This window comes from Myiozetetes cayanensis, unplaced genomic scaffold, assembly GCF_022539395.1.
Source record: "Myiozetetes cayanensis isolate MyiCay16 unplaced genomic scaffold, myiCay2020 scf2-11, whole genome shotgun sequence".
Taxonomy (NCBI): Eukaryota; Metazoa; Chordata; class Aves; order Passeriformes; family Tyrannidae; genus Myiozetetes; species Myiozetetes cayanensis.
In genome coordinates, this window is record NW_026087411.1 from 68750792 (window position 1) to 68768311 (window position 17520).

A 17520-nucleotide genomic window follows, 5' to 3' on the forward strand; every position below is an offset into this window, starting at 1 on the left:
GCTCATGAATTCTGCAAATTCAAAGGTGTTTAGAGAAAATTCTCACCTGTTTTAATACTCCATGAATTATCACAGGTTCATGCTAAGATTTAACACTTTACGAATTGGGAAATGCCATTTTCATTCCTTTGTTCATTATCACTAGTGCAGTTGAGAGTGGGTGTTGCCCATATCTTCAAATGTGTCTATTCCTGAAACAGAGTTTCTGTATCAGTTGTTGCCCTGTTTTCCTGGGCCTCATAGACTTCAAAGTTATGTTCATATCTTTTGATTAAAACCAGTCATTGTACTGGATAACCAGTTGTTCCTTTGCCCAGTTCTGTCATGCTCCAAATGAGAAACAGGGGTAGACAAATTGCCAAATTTAGTTTGACCTTTGGTTCAGAACAACCAAGAGACTGTTACAAGTTGAATGCCATTTATTCTACCTTCAGTGTGACTTCAATGAAAAAACAGCATAAAACTTCATCCAAGCAGTGCTCTTAAACCTCAGAAAGAGTGTGAGAGAAACCTGTTCTGATAATGAGAGATGCAGTTCTAAAGTTCAAAGGAAGCAGAACATGGCTCGCTTTCTCCAGGACAGGATAGGATGATTGCTGACTAAAGGCTTTGCTTGTTGTTGAGAAGTAGCCAGACTCTCTTAGTGGCTGGAATAAAGGCATCTAAGCTTGTGAAATCCTAATCCTTTGAGACTGAAGTGAAGAAAACAAAGTGGAGAGTCTTCACTCAAAAACCTATAAAAAATGATGATTTTTTTCCTATTTTTTTATGTTTCAGAGTGAATTAAATTAGAGCTTGTGGTGACTTCATGGAGTTTCATTCTGGCCCTCATACCTTCTTGTGAGGATGTTTTTTCAAAGTTTTTGCAACTTTCCAACTGTAACAAATGTGCTCTTTCTCACTGTGCATACAGAATTTGTATCTTGCTTCTTATTCAAGATCTGGGTTGCAGCTTTTGTATCTGTAGGCCAATTTACTTATTTAAGAATTACATCCACATTGTGTTAGTAAGCTTTCACATAGGTCTAGCTGTGAGAATTGAAAATTTTACTGTAGATGGTTTGAACTAGGAAGTCTGAAGGAAAAGAAGAACAGAAAATTTGTAATATGTCTCTGATAAATCTGGGCTTTCAGGTGTGTTAGGAGAAGTGCTTGATTGTGTCATGGGCCAAAAAAGGAAAACGTAGTAACTGCAGCTTTTAGACCATTGTCTTTCTGATAGGTTTTACACTGAGTTGATAATTTGGTTTATTCTGCTATAACTGAACCTTATATATTATAAGAATTTAGAAAAAAATCTACATCTGGTGTTACAAATATGTTCTTGCCAAAAAAATCACAAAGACATATAGTTGCAGTATTTAGCCAGATTTAGCACTACAGAGAAAGGGACATAATGCACATTAAGCTGGACTGTGTAGTCCTGGCTTCAGGACCTGTAGTTACAAAAGTCCAAAACCAGACAGCTAATGTACTTCACATTTAATGTTATGTGCAAGTATTCTTCTTACATGATTTTATGAAGTAAACAGCAGATTCTTTTTTGGCATAGTCTAAAGGACTCTGTGTCTGTGGCCTTGATACATAATTCACTGATAATTAAGGGTTTGTTTTATCTTCATTTCAGAGGTATTTTGCTCCTTGCTACTGCTGTTCCTTGTTTTAAGCTAGCAACTCCTCACATGCAGTATCCTTTCTGGAACGGAGGTATTTCCTAAATCTATTCATTATCTGTAATCAAGGCTGTCTGTAAAGAAATAAAATCAGGTTCAGCTCTATCCCCTCCTGTAGTATAGCAAATGCTGGAAGAAATTATCTGGAGCAGCAGAATAATTTTATAGCTTTCAAGGTTTAATGGGAAGACTTAAGTTTTTATCTTTACAAACAGGCTGACAAGTCCACTTAGCCCAATCTGTCATAAATTTACTTGTATGAAATTCACAGTTCTCAGTCACTCAAGATGCTTTGGAGCCAGTCTTATTTTAGCAATGGCAGCATCCCTGCAGCTGATTGAGGTCTCTGTGAATCTTCATCAATAAATTTGGTGTGAGGGTGGCAGTGACTGAAGTTGTGCTTTCTTTCTGTACAAATTCTAAGTTTTATTATTATAGCTTAAAGGCTAAATTTTAATAAGGTTAAGGTTAATAAAATTTCCAGTGGTCTGTTATTACAGAGATCTTAAAGATCTGTCTGTGGCTGTAATGTGAAATAGTCTGTAATTTTTGTTAACAATTAGAAGGTATCTGTTCTACAAAGATTTGCTTTCAATTTTCTGAATTACAAACTACTGAAATAAAGGAAAGGGGATATAGTTAGGTTATGTGCAATGGTGCTGGAATAGTCCCAGTCTTCTCACATCGGTATTAAGAGACTTCTACTCCTCACTCACAGTCTAGTGAAGTCATAGCTGGTAAAAGGCATATTTTTTTTTAATAACAGAAAATCTTATCTTTATCTTATAAAGAACTCATGTGGTTGTGGATTTCTTTTAAATTTTTGCTTACCATCCTTATTGTTTTCTATTTTGAGTTTCTTATGTGGCTCTGAAAACGAACTAATGTAAATGCATTGAAGTTCAACATGTATACTGTTGGCTAGAAATAAATTAAGATCAGCCTACAGATTCACAGCTTCTGCCATTTGTGGCTGGTTGCTGTGTGGATGAAAAGGAGTTGGCTGAACTGCTGACTGAATAAGGTTTGATATGGTTGGAGGATAATAGTAAAAGAAAATTACTTTCCTAGTCTGTTGAACATGCACCCTAGTGACACCATATGGGGATTTTTTTGATCTCGTAGTTCTTTTGGCTGAATGACTGTTTCTCTATGCATAAAAAACACTAAAGCGTAAGAATTAATCACTTTTTGGGAAGGATTGAGGTCTCTTTTTGCAATCAGTCATAGACACGCTTTTTTGGTAGTGTTACCTTTGTAAAGGGCTATGGCCACGTGCTGTGTGTAGGGATTAAATCTGAGCAGCTTGCAAAAGGTAACCAGTCAGTGATCAGTTTAGGCTGCCGTGTTCCAGATGAGTTTTTCAGTTGGCTTCCAGTTGTGCTTCAGGGTCATGATTTTGCCTGTTCTTGATGGGGGGAAGTTTGCAACTCTCTGCGATCTCCTGCTGAGTGATTAACTTTACGCTGCCTGGCAGCAGTTAAACAAAGTGATCAGAGCGTAACCAGATACCTGTATGGGCGTTGTGTTCAGGCAGTGAAGGACACTGAACTCCATGGTGTTCCCAGGCTTTGTCCTACAAAGTCACAAATGCTCAAATTCCGTTAGTGTTGTCACAAGGGTGAATTGTTTTTTTCTATTACTCTTTTTTTTTAGCTAAGTGTCGGAATGTATTTATGGTGCACTTTTTTGTTTAAGAAAATGTGTACTTTAATTATTATTTAATTATGGTATTGTGTGCTTAATTTAATAGATACTGTAATGATAATATCTGTATTAACTGATATGATAGTCACAATTGTAGCTTCAGAGTGATTACAGTCTTTCAGACTAGTTCCTTGATGTGGATAATTAATTCTGAAGTTTGGATTTATGTTAAATTATCTGTAAATTCAAAAGGAACCATCACAGAAAGTTTTAAAATTTGAATAATAGGGATAAAATAATAGTTTGAACCATGTGCTATTTTCAAATACTCCTATTTTTCTTATGGTCTTGGGCAAGTTGTTTCTAGTTTTCCACTGACTTGTTTGTAAAGTAGTTTCTCCTATGATGGGAGGTCTCTGAAGTACGATTGCTATAGTTAAGACAGTTTAGCTCCTTTGAAATGTAATTACTCTAATTCTTCTGAACTGCATTCTTCTAAAGTGAATTTGATACTTTGTTCTTTCCAAAGCATTTGGAAAATGGGAACTGAAAGTGTTACCAAGAAGAAGTAATCATATTTTCATTTTCCCTTTTGAATACTATAGCTGGACATAAACCCCAGAGTGCAAGTTTTTGGGGCAAGAGGGAGAGAGTTTTGCTTTGCACTGTACAAATTAAAATATTAACATTAACCATAGGGATTGCAGAATTGGATATTTATTCATGAGGAAGAAAAGCTTAATCTCAAAGACCAAGTTTTTATAATGGAGGGATGTTCTCAATAATTGCCGATATGCATGAGCACCCTTGCATTTGGATACCGCCTACAGCAATCTGAAATACAGAGATGGGAAGTTTTCAGGAGGGCAGTATTTCATATCAGCAGTTCCATTTTCATGAAAAGTTAATCCCTTTTAAAACAGCATGAGTTGTAATGCTTCTGAGACTAGAAGCAATGTCGATTTTAACGTTTAACCCCTAGTTTTGGATAAGGGGACTTGAAGTGTAGAGAAGCCTAATGGTGGTGTGACATGGAACTCGTTTTATCATGCAAATTTTTCTGCATCAGTTTTGAAAAGCTTTAATAAAAATTAAGTCACAGCCTTTCAAGGTATGGGTTCCCTTTCAGTTCTGCTTTGCTGTCTTTTTTGCTCAGATTAGTCTGTGGTCTTGGTCTGTGTCACTTGCTCCCTGCCCTCAGACAAATCCCCAGATGGCGGGACCTTCAAGTTAGTTGACCTATTCCCAAGCCACTATTTCTGTGGACTGTATGAAAATGGTTACAGACAGAGACCTTTCGTTTGCTTGGCTATCACCACCATGGCTGGTCTTTTGCCTCAGACCAGAGCTGTGTGGTTTGTTGTTGTTTGGATTTGTTTTCAAACTTAATCATGCTTACTTCGCTCTTGTAAAAAAATGTGTTGATACACGATCTGTCAGAAACGGATTTATGAAAACTTTCATGCTGTGTAATGCTATATAATTTATTGAAATGTGTTCAGAGTTCACTAGAGTTTGCCTGTATAGTCGACATGAAATAGAAAAACTTCCCCCTGTCTCAAGTGTTTCATAAGAACATGGGTCTTTAGGGAGCGAACAGTATACTTACCTATTGCACACACCATTTGATATTATTTATTGAATTCTTACAAGTAGGCAAATAGCTACTAAAGAACTTACTGTTTTGTTTTTTTTCCTTTGGACACTTTATTGAATAACCAGAATTGTGTGTTTCGTCAGGTTGCATTGGCTGACTTAGTATTGAAGTTCTGAATATATTTATTTCTTTCTCAAAATATCTTGAGATTACTATTGAATGGGAAATATTATTAGCTAAAACACCACTTTTGGAAAGTGCTTTAATCAGCTATTATGTTTGCATAATAAGAACAGTTAACTTTGAAAAAGCATTCATATAGACTTGCATTTCTGCCAGAGCAAGGGAATGGTATTTAAAGGAGGCTGTGTTTATGATTCCAGAGCTGTTGTTAAAAAAAAAAAATAGTACATTTTGTCAGATCTAGAATATATCTTTGGAATTCTTTATACTTGACACCTATTTATTTTAGCTAAGTATTTTATTATTCCTATTTTTTGCTCATTGTTCACAAAACCTAGTGTTCTAGGACTGTCGGCTCAGTAAGTCTACCTTCTTTTCCCATATGACATAATACCTTAAGTTGCTGGATTGTTTGGTTTTGGGTTTTAACATCTTTCATAATTTCTTGTTTGCATCTTAAAATCCTGCGTGGAGTGGCTGCCTGAGGCTGCAATGACAGCTGGCAGTGGCGGGGGTGCTCAGCGGTGCTGTTGAAGGCAGTGTGTGCCAAGCTGCACACCCGATCTCTGCAGTGACCTTCGATCTGTGACGGTCTGAGTAATGGGATGCAATGCTTTGCATCTGTAGAACTAGTTCAAGGGTAGCTGTGTCAGTGGGGTCCTGTGCCCAGTTAAGTAGATGTGCCAGAAGGATACAATGCAGTGCTGTAGTGGCTACATTGTTTTGGGATTCTAGCTGATAGTTGTGCATGGGATTGTTCTGTGCTGCGTAGTTTTAAACATGTCCATAGTTTAAAAGCCATGATCAGTTTGAAATGTCCAGAGGTGGTTTTGGTTCTGCAGACAATATAATTTTGTCTTCACAGTCTCAGTAAGCGATCTGAGTTATGGAGTTAATACTTTGCAGTGAATGTAAGTCTTCTGCGTAGATAAGAGAACCATGTATAAGAGGGAATGGGCAGTTATTATTTACTCTTTAAAATTTGGACTAATTAATGAAATCAAAAGCAATTTCTGTGAGATAAGGTATGATCTTATTACCTGTGAAGTTACACATTTTTTGGTTCTGCATCTTGAACTGAGTTCTTCTAAATGACTAATTCATGAAAATAAAAAACTGCTCAGTGGGGAGCAAAGAAGGAATCTGAATTATCATGTCAGTAGATCCTGGTGAATTCTTCTGCTTAGGAAGCAGAGATGTCCACTTCTGAAGTTATTCTTAAAATTGATGGTGAACAGTTCTTGCGAGCTGTCAATGCAGTATTTGGCCTAATTTTAGTAATGGGAACTTTTTACATTTTCTTTAGCCCTTGAAAAGTTTTGGGTGGTGTCCCTCTCTCATCCCAAGTACAGATTCATAAGTTATGTTTTAAAATATTATGATATGAGGCTATTTCATTTCAACTTTCATAGATGAATAAAAGTTTGTTTTAGAAGAGGAGGGTCCAATCTTATGTTGGCTGTTAAGATTTGCATCTGAATTGATGAATATTTTGGGGGTAGTTGTAAAGCTTATTGTAAGTTACTGTCCTTCCCATTTATCTGTAGAAAACTATCTGTGCAGAATGAGAATGTATTTGTCTTCACCAGTTCCAAAATAATTTATATCACCTCAAAGTAACCCATTTTTTTAGTTTCAGCTGCAGAAGGTTCTGGGGAAAAGAGACACTTCAAACCTGTAGCCTAAACATGCTTGGTCTTGCTTCCTTAGAAATCAGTCTTGCACCAAATCCCAAACCAAAGTGGAACATTTTATCTGCTTGGGAATTTTCCAGGCATGGGATACGAGCATGGTGTTTTCACAGTGGTAGACAGTATCCTGGAATTTCAGGAAATATCCTCCAGAATTTTCTGTAGATATATTTGCAGTTGTTTGCAGATATTATCTCTGTTTTCAGAGAGTAATAGATACAGGTTAATGAAGTTTCTTTATACAGAAGTTTTTGTTTGGGATTTATAAAGTCTTTATTAAAAGAAAACTTGCTTTTATTATGAAAGTATAATTTATACATAAAAACAGATTGGCTTTTCAGCTTCTTGATCCAGACCAAATTAAAATATTTCATTAAACTTGTACTGATTGGTATAATATAAGTTAGAGCTAAACATATTCTTCTCTTTTTTTTTTCTTTTTTTCTTTTTTTTTTTGTGTATGTGTGTGTACAGAAAAGATGAAAAGGAGTATGCACTGAAGCAAATTGAAGGTACAGGGATTTCCATGTCGGCCTGTAGAGAGATTGCAGTAAGTGTATATAAATGAAAGTATTTTTACTGACGTTATTACTCAACAGATATTTTATTTTCCTCACATTAAGTAACATAAAGATTATCTAAATGTTTTCTTTAAAGTATGCAAGCATGAAAGTTTATTCAGATGTGAGCTTTTTTTAAATGCTTTCTAAGTCATAATTTTCGTTTTAGTGGAAAGGAGTGTTCTTTCCAGGTAATAGTAATGCTTCTTTCTGGTATAATTTGTTTCTTCTGCTTTAATATGTTGAGAGGGAAATAAATGTGAACTTTTAAATGAAGTCTTATTTTAAAAAGGAATGTTTTTAAAATGACTTGAAGGAAAAAGGTTCTGAGAGATTACAGCTACCATTACAATTCCACTTGCTGAAAATGTAATTTATTTCAGACTAATGGCAGCTTGTTCTTCTGTAGCACTCGAGAACAGTTTGTTCTCCTCATTTCTTATTTGTTTTGCTAAGTACAGAGAAATTTTGTAGCAAAATAAAAACCAGCTTTAATTGTATTTTTATTACATGCATCTTAGGAGAAAAAATGGATTCAGAAACTTCACACTTAGAAACACATTAATGCCTATCATTTCTTCAAATTTGGTAAAAATTAAGTGTTTGTATATGAAGGTAGAATTTGATCTTTAAATGTTTTATTTTATGTCTGAAAACATGTATTACTGTCAAAACACTGGTACCAAGTAAAATTTTGCAAGAATTTCTTGCATTGCAAAACAAGTGCACTTGCTTGATTAAATATTTACCTTGTCTTAATGTTGTTGCTGTGCTGCCAGCTGATGAAATGTGTGTTAGGATTGTGACTAAAGCTTTTTATAATCTAGCAATGTTGCATTGAAACACAGCATTCAGGTGTGCAATGCAACGTGAGGCATTAGAAATGCATGATGTCCATGAACTGAACAAAGCGCTGTATTGGGTTTAGTACAGTGTCCATGGTAATTCTGTATGAAGAGACTTAACAGATAAAACTGCTATCCTTTTAAAGTGCTTATCACTGCAAGGTCAAGGTCACTTGTGGACTTGAGAGGCGGCTGCATTACTGTCAGTCACTTTACACAGGATTTACCCAGTGACCTTTCTTGCTATTGTTTCTGCCTTTGGAGGAAATAAGAAATCCCCTTTTAACATCAGTACTGGATTATATTCTTGCTGCTATAAAATCGGTTTTGACAGTATTGAGGGTTTTTTGTTTCTTGGATTGTTGTCCTTTGTTTTAAATTGTGCTACTGTGGAGATGATGTGTGGAATAGTCTGAAGGAAACTTTCCTGTTGCCATGATAGGGCTGTGGTATGGAGCTGGTTCTGTCATACCTGGACACAACAGTGTAAGGAAGTAAAGAGTGTCCAATTATTTAACTTTGATGATACATAACCATTTTTGTCTTGTTTTTCTGTTTTTTAAACTGTTTTTTAAAATGAGTAAACCCTTGTACAAAGCACACTACAGCCTGTGAATTTTAACTTCTGTTGTGTAAGTTACTTGACTACTTTCAATGGTTCATCTGGTAATTCTTCCTTGAATTTTACTTTACTCTTCTTCAGACCTTAAACTGTAAAACTCTGTAACCTGAGCTAATGGAGCAAATCACCATTTGCCTCAGTGAAATTTCAGGTGGATCAAATATTAGAAATGTGAAAAAGGTAAAGCTGAAATAGTTGAAAAAGAAATACAAACTTTTTGTCATATAGAAACAAGCCAGAATCAAATGCATTTTCCATAAAGAGAAACAGACTTCTAATTAATGCATCAATAGCTTATCTTGTATTTAAAGGCTTAGATAGGTGACAAAGAGGGTAATGTTTACTGATTAAATAAAGATTTTCAGCCTGGAAAGAGGCCATTTAAAAATGTCATGAATAGTTCTTTGAACATTCAACCCACCCCTACCCTCACCAGTAGCAAAACAACCCCAAACCCCACCTTGGAAGCCGAGAACATGAGAGGGCCACTGGTGTGTGTTCAGAATATTTTAATAATTCTGTAAACTGAAGACACTTTACAATATGCTCAAACAATATATTGCTGACCTAAAAGGCGTTCAGTTTTGCAGTCGAAGACCATTTTGTATGTCCTATTTCTTAGATACTGAATATCTACTGGCTAACTTTCCCTAAGACAGAAGGCAGATGACTCCTCTGTTCTGACATTACAAATTCAGTTGATCTGTCTTTGCTTAGGACTTTGAGAACCATGGAGCTTCCCTTACCACCATTCATATGAGCTTTTCCTGGAAGAAGGCGTATGGCAGTGAAAGCATCATTTAGGCAGTGGTTCCTGGGGCAAGTGATTGTTACTTTATTTCAACTGTAGGATGATACCTGCTGAAGGATTCCATTTTTCAGCCAATTCTGTTGTCTTGAATATGAAAGTATTAGAAGGTATTCTTACACATCAAAAGACGTGTGTGTGGGAAAAAAACTAATTAGTTCCCTGCAACTCAAGTCTATTCTGAAGATAACTGAAATGGCAGCTATTTCCGTGTTACTGTTATGAGACAGATTATTGCTTGGGTTAAGCAACAGCATTTTTTGAAGAGCAGCGCCGTAAAATATGAATGAGAGTTATGAAATACAGAGTTTCATTTTTAGATGGTTATTTAGTTAATGAAAGTGACATCTCTTTCAGCTGAAGACTTGAATTAACTAATTTTGGAACTTGATGTTGGGGAAAGGGAAGACTTTTATTCGCTTATGCTGCTTTTGTATTTTATGTTTTGCTCCTTACCTTGTCTAAGTAGGTTTTTTAGAACAACAAGTGGAGACAGAAGCAGCAGACCAGAGGGGTATTATTTGTTAGGGCTGTTTTTTTTTTTTTCTGTGCAGTATCCTGTGTTTCATTTGTTCTGTTAATAACAAATAACTATAACTTTAAAAGTCTGCAAACAGCTAATGGTAATGGAATTTTGTACTTCTCTATCAAAAATATAGGGTAATACAGCTTTATCTGAGATTTCTTGTCCCAAAGGCTTTACGTCCTGTGAGAGTATTATCCAAATTAATTCAAGTACTTTACTTGCGCCATGGAGAGACTATAGACTTCTGATTGTGGATTTTGGGAAAAACTAATTCAGAAAAAAGAAAAATAGTAAACCTTTTCTTAATTAGTGCCATTCACTAAGTACTTAATAAATATCTGGATATGTAACCTGTCCTTGAGCATGGAAGAACTTCAGCGCAATTGTTTTATTGGCTTATTTAGCTGATACGATGCAGGTCAGAATCCTAAGTGAATGGAGCATGTAAAAAAGCAGGATCACAACCCTGAACTTTATGAAAGCAGACTTGAACCTCTTCAGATGTCATCTTGGAAGAATTCTGTTGAGTTATAGCCCTGGAGAGAAGAGGATAGAGGAAAACATGCTGGTATTCAAAGATCAGACACAAGGAAGTTGCATCCCAAGAAGTAGGCAAGCAAGCAAGGGCAGCAGGAGGCCTGCATGGATGAACAAGGAGCTCCTTATTGAATTTGGACATAAAAAGGAATCAGGGATTCCTTTTGGAAGCAGGGATTTGTAACACAAGAGAAGTATAGAATTGCTGTTTGATCTTGCAAGAATAGGGGTTAGAAAAGCCAAGGCTGATGTGGAGTTGAGTCTGGCAAGGGACCTGAAGGGCAACAAGAAAGGATTGTACAAGTGCATGAATATCAAAAGGAAGACTAAGGAAAATATGAGCCTGCTGCTGAATGGGTACAGTTGGTATTGAAAAGGCCAAAGTACTCAGTAACTTTTCTGCCTCATTCTTTACCAGTGAGACCAACCTTCAGAAGTCTCATGCTCTTGAGAGCAGAGAATAAGTTGAAGAAGGAAGACTTATCTTTGGTGGAGGAGGTCCAGGTTAGGAAGCATTCGAACTGGGCAAACACAAGTCTGTGGTGCCTGATGAGATGTGCCCACAAGTGCTGAGGCAGCTACTTGGATTTCATTTTGAGACCATCCTCAGTTATCTTAGAAAGATAACCAAGTGGATAGAAGAGAGCAAATGTCACTCCTGTTTCCAGGGAGAATCAGGGAAACTACAAGTTGGTCAGCTGCATCTTAGTCACTGGGAGGGTGATGAAGAAAATCCTGGGGGAAACCATTTCCAAACACATGCAGGACAAGGCAGTGATTGGGCATAGTCAGCATGGACTTTTGAAGGGCAAATCATCCATAACCAATCTGTTAGTCTTCTACCATGAGATGCCTGGCATGGTGAATCAGGTGAATGCTGTAGATTGTTTATCTTGACTCTCCTAAGGGTTCTGAGGCTGTCTCCCCGTAACATTCTTGCAAACAAGCTAACACAACCTGTAGACAAAGATGACTACTACTAAAGGTTTTGTGTGAACCAGTGGCTTGAATTAGGTCCTGGATGCTGTTTGGTCAACTCCTGGTCCTTTCCAGCTTTTTACCCACCCTCACCAATGAGAACTTCCCCTCTTCCAAGGATAAATTACCATCTGTAGCCATCTGCTCTGTAAATAGCAATCTTAATTCTAAACTTCATTTGATTGTTCTATATTAGGGTGTTTTTATAGATAACTTTTTTTTTAATACAGGGGAAGAAAATGAGACTAGGCTGTTGTAGATTATTTAAATGGGAGAAGTAGAGCCAAAAACCAGCAGCACTGCCAACCTAACCTTTTTTAAGGAGTACCCTAAGTCCTTCAGTTTTGCCCTGTTTGAATGTTGGGTCTCGGACTTGTAATCATTTTAATTTCCACATCCTGTGCCTGTGTATGCTATTTTTTAATGAAGGCTGCTCCTCTTGGAGACCTTTAAATGTTGCCAGTATGCTGTGGGACACTAGTGGGACCTTTGTGTTCATACTTGCATTTATGGGTACAGGTTAAAATAAATTCAGACTGTAATGTTAAATGAGTTGCTGAAATCTTACTCAAACAATTTAGCGTGCACAATTTATTCTCAGACCTTTGTAACAGTGTAGGTTACAAAGTGCTAGAGGGTACAAATATTTTGGCATCCCCAGTTTCTGAGGGTGGGTGAAGTTTTAGAAGCCTTACATGTTAAGTGATAGGTCTTTGTAACCTTTTTGCATTTCTCAGCTTTCTTGAAGAATGTTCTGTCTCACTCTATTACATTCTTTTCTGCCCTTCTGCTGTCTGTGGCCTTCCTTTGTATGTGGACGGCTCTTATGGGATTTGACTGTGAACCAGACTGTGAACCTTCTAACCTGTTTGACCTGTCTCTGCATCTCTTAAGAATGCAGAAAAGATCACCTGCACAGAAATGATGGTAACTTTTCAGTATTAATAAAACACTTAGAAGATTTGTAATGCCATCAGTTCTCTTTTAATGAAGTTGCATAGATTTTTATAATAGGTACAAGTCCTCTGCTTCAGCTATACTGACCTTTTCTTTGACTTTGACTATCATAACAGCTTGCAGTACTTACTGCTGTGTAGACCCATGTAGACCTTGGTCCTTGGCCTTGTGGAAGGCAAGGTTAAATAAAAAAAGACTTGAAATAGAGTCTGTGTCCCTGAGTAGATTTGCTGTAAGAGATTCCTTTTGAATGTCAGGACTTCTTTTCCCTTGCCAAGATAGAATAAGTGAGTAGAATATTTGGCCATGTAAAATCTTCCCATAAATTCTCTACTACCTAGTTAGAAAAGATTGTTAGATTTGTTTGTGGAAACTTTGAAACTCTACTCCCTCTTTCAATAGCTGAAGGTAGTGAAAGAAGTGAAAAAATTTTTTGAAGGAATTTTTATTGGAGAGCTAAGGCATGTGTTGGCTAGAAGTGTCTGTGCATTTTGATTTTATAAGTATGAATCAGCTGAAAAAGGTTTATGGTTCAGCTACATGACAACTCATGTTTTGCATGCCATAGGAAGAATAAGAGCTCTCTGCATTACATGGTCTAATCTTGTATAATCTGTGTAATTTAAACGCTTTTTTTGGTAAGGGAATACTTAAATTCCTGCTTTGGTTATTCTTCAAAAGGATTCTGTGGACATTTTCTGTCCTTTTTTATTTTATTGTACCTGAAAGAACAATTAACTTCATTAAATGAAAGTACTACACAAGTAATAAATGTGTGGAATGAAACAATTTTTGTTTAATCAGTTAAGTTGACTTCTTTTATATCAGCTCATAAATACCCTGTAGTGTTTATGGAAAACTTTGAAGCTTGAAGTACAATTTTTTACCAAGTAATCGTAACAAAAGTAGAGCATCATCTGAAGAGGCTGGTCAGCTCTGTTGTCTAACTACAGCTACCTCCATCAATTTAGCAACAGCTAAAAAGAACATGCAGAGGAGAAAGGAATAGGGAAACACTGCTTTTAGATATCTAAATGCAGAATTAAAAACTTTATTTCTTTTTGTACAGAAGTTACTTTCCTTTTCTTGAAGTTGCGTCTCTGCTCAAAGCGGGAGAGCAATATCAACAAATCAACAGCAAGGATGTTAAAAATATAAGGAAAGCCTTTAGAGCAGCCTAACATGGTGTGAGCTGAAGAAACTTCTCTACGAATTAGGACATAATCCACATGCCCAGTGCAGACTGACTAGGGAAAAATGGGTGTTCAGTGCTATTTAGACTCAGTTTTTCTTTGCCTTGAATTTGTTGTTTGCTTCAGATTCAGAATATTCTGAGAACATACAAATGTAAAACCGACTGACGGTACCTTCAACAGAAATGAAAAAAAAGCAAAGCCAGACCTCTTCAGGTTAAGCTGCAGGCAGCAATGCACTGAAAGCAGATAGCTGCTTTATTACTCAGCTGAAGAACAACAGAGTTGCAGATAAAGGAAAGAAGACTTTTTGAAATATTTATCTGCAAAACTTGAATACTTCCCTCAAGATTGCTTGTATTTCTGTATGCACAAATGGAGATATATACTTACATGTTTTAAAGCTTCACTTGGAATGTTTTGTAAATTTTGAGTTCTTTTCTGAATTTATGTTATAAACGTTTATTTTTATCTTCTGTTTCTCATTCTTTCTTTAACATTGAATATTTTCCTTATGTTCCTCCATTTGTGCTTTCCATGTAGTCAAATAAAATTAGTTTGTGCATGTTTTCCGTTTATTCTGTGTGGAGCTGTAAAATTGTTTGAATGATGTATTGACTTTACATAACTAGAATTTGTCTTTCTCTAATTTAACATTACGTTGACTATTTTGATGCCTCAGACTGAGAGGTGATTGCATGGGTTTTTAGGTGATGGATTCTTTTTAAGATGGGACTTCTGTCTTCTAATTCTGTTAGTAAATTGCCCACTTAATTCAGCAACACCCTCACATTTTCTCATTCAACCTTTCACAACCAATGTAGTAGCAGAAGCTCTTGTTGCCCTCAGCATTCCTTGCAAGTGTCAAATCAAGGTGAGCTTCAGCTCTCCTGACACCATCCCTGCATGTCTGGGCAATGTCTCTAAACTCCTCCCATGTAGCCTGTCCCTGTTTGCACCCCTCTGTACACTTGCATTCAAGCTCTGTCAATCTGCTTAGCCAAGCAGGTTTCCTACTTGTATATTTTAATAGACCTGCCAGTTTTCTTGAGCTCCTTTGCTCTTCAGAGCTGGTTCCTGTGGCTGTCTACCAGTTCCTTCAATAAATGGAAGTCTGCTTTCTTAAAGTTCCAGACCTGTGCTCTGCTACTTGCCTTCTTCACTCAGGATCTTATAATCAAAGAATAATAGAATGGCTTGGGTTGGAGCGGATGTCAGAGATCATCTAATTCCATCTTCCTCACCATGGGTGGTGATGCCACTCGTTAGATCAAGTTGCTTGGGACCCCATCTGTCCTGGCCTTGAACAATTTGAGGGATAGGGCATCCATGACCCCTCTGGGCAACCTGTTCCAGTGCCTCACCACTCTCACAGTAGAGAATTTCTTCCTAACATCTAATCTCAGAAAAATCTCTCCTCTTTCAGTTTAAAGTTGTTCCCCCTTGTGCTATCACTATCTGCTTGTGTAAAAAGTGCCTCTCCTCCTTTTTTAAAAGCTCCGTTTAAGTACTGGAAAGCCACAGACAGATCTCCCTGGAACCTTCTCTTGCTACAGCCTAGGCTGCCTTTGATTGTCACATCTCCAAATAATTCTTATTTTAGAATTGTTTTAGAACAGCTGTGTGCTACCATTATTGACCCTTCCAGTGTGTATATCAAGAAATTGTTCCTGATAAGTCTTCAAAAGTTAACTGGGTTTCTTGTGCCCTGCTGTGTTGCCTTCCCAGTGGCTGTCAGGGAGGATGTCTTATAAGAATGAGGGTTTGCGGGTCAGAGACTTCTCCCAGCACAATGTCATTCTTATGAGTGTTCCTCATCTGCAAGCTGCCTAAGACTTCTTGGTGCACAGAGAGTCTGAGAGGCAGAAATGAAATGTTATTAGCAGTGCCTAAACTAGATAAATTAATGCAGAACAGAGATGGCTAGATTGAAAATTGAGTATCAGTGGGAAAAAAATTCTAGGTATTTGGTCAAATGTTGCTTTATTCAATCCATTATCTGGCATTGTTTTCAACCCTGTATATGGCTAAGTAGACAGTGGTTTTAGTCTGCAGTCATATTTTACTCTGCAAGTTTTTGTGTGCAAGTTATAGTCAACTTTGTTATTTGAAGGCAAAATGTCACCTTATCTTCTACTAAAACTTTATTCAGTTAGTTGAATTTCATTATGTTAGCAGTTTCAGTGTGGTGTTTTCTTGTGAACCTCTGTGTCTTTTTCTGTGGTAAGCTGGAAAGTAGCTCTGTTTAATTACAATTTCTACTGTATCTTACTGAGATTTGTCTCATCCTGTGTTGATTTGAGATGTTATTATATGTGGGTTTTAAGATGCAGGGAGGCTTTCCTGTCTCCAAGCTGTAGTTAACAGTCCAATAGTCACTAAGTAGATAGCCTGGTGTCTTTGGTTCTGTGATGCATCTTGCCTGTAGGCTTACAGTGTGAGGTTGTTGCTTAGTTTGCATTTTTGGTAAGAAGGTGTGGGCATCATAGTCATGTTCGTGACTCCATTTGGCCATCTGATTGGCAGAATGTTTCTACCTTGTAGAAAGAACATCATGTTCATTCCTCTTACATCACCAGAAGTGTCAGGATGCTTCCTGAAACCTGTTGCCTCTATACAGTGCCTATACTAAATTGTGGGTGTAAGTATATGCCACAGGTATACTTGACCTTGAGCTTTTTGGTATGCAGTTACCTGAGCATGCTGAAGTTAATGTAGTTCAGATTTGCTATACTTTTGGACAAAGTTATTAGTTTTTTGAACATGCGAACAGCATATTGAAAAGAGCTATCAGTAGAATAATTTTGATTGGTGGCAGTTATGAAATAGTTATGAAATCTACTGCCAGTTCTTGAAGACATTTCAGAAACTCTCTGCCTCTTCCTTCTGTGCTAATGAACTTATTCTGTCCCATGGCCCCTGCAGAGTTTATTTCTCAACTGTCATTGTATTTCTGTATTTTCACTTGCTTATTAGATTACTTTAGTTTCTTTTTTACCTCAGTTGCCTTTTGTACTATTTCCCTTGCTTTCCTTTATCTCCAGATGCCTTTAATATTTACAAGCAATATAGTGGTTTCCTGTCCATTAGCTGTGTCTTGAATCCATTTTGGTTTGATTTCTCCAAGTTTCTACCCTAGAAAAGCTTCTTACTACTGCAATTAATTTACTCTCTGGTAAAACACCAAGGTTTGTTCAGTATCCTCATTTGCCTTAGTATCTTTGCACTTCAGACTAATAGTTATTTCTTCTTTTTTGATATATTTGTTATGTATTAGTAATTCTGTTCTTGCCTAGGTTTTATTTAGTCTTTTTTTTTCTGCAGGTGGGTGATCTTGCATCTTTACATTCTGTTTATTATACTTGCTGACTAAAAAATACTTTACTGTTACTAAATTGTCATTTGTACTTTTTCATATCTGAAATTCACTCAACTTTGCTCAAAGCCTTACAGTCAAAATAAGTAATTCTACTGTGATTTTACATTTTAATAATTTTCAGCTATCTTAATTGTTCAGATTTTCAGTCTAAGACCAGATGTATTATTTAATTTTTACTACTTCTGGGCATCTCAAGTCTTATTTTCAAGCTTTTATTTATCATCTTCAGTATTTCTAGAATTCATGGGTTTTTTTCAACACAGATAGGCCTGGAAAACTGATCTGTAGTCCTGTCTCAATGGGAATATTGTCATACAATCAGAA

General features: G+C 36.7%; 1 protein-coding gene across 3 annotated transcripts in view; it reads left to right on the forward strand.

The window, feature by feature from the left end:
* CDK19 (cyclin dependent kinase 19) overlaps positions 1–17520 on the forward strand; it is a 117892-nt gene that overhangs the window by 9333 nt on the left and 91039 nt on the right. For 2 of the 3 annotated variants that reach the window (XM_050315876.1, XM_050315877.1), the window contains exon 2: positions 7266–7341. The exons of the other annotated variant lie outside the window; for it this stretch is intronic. In XM_050315876.1, the coding sequence (XP_050171833.1) occupies positions 7266–7341 (76 nt within the window). The remainder of the gene's footprint in view (positions 1–7265; positions 7342–17520) is intronic. 3 annotated transcript variants of the gene reach the window in all.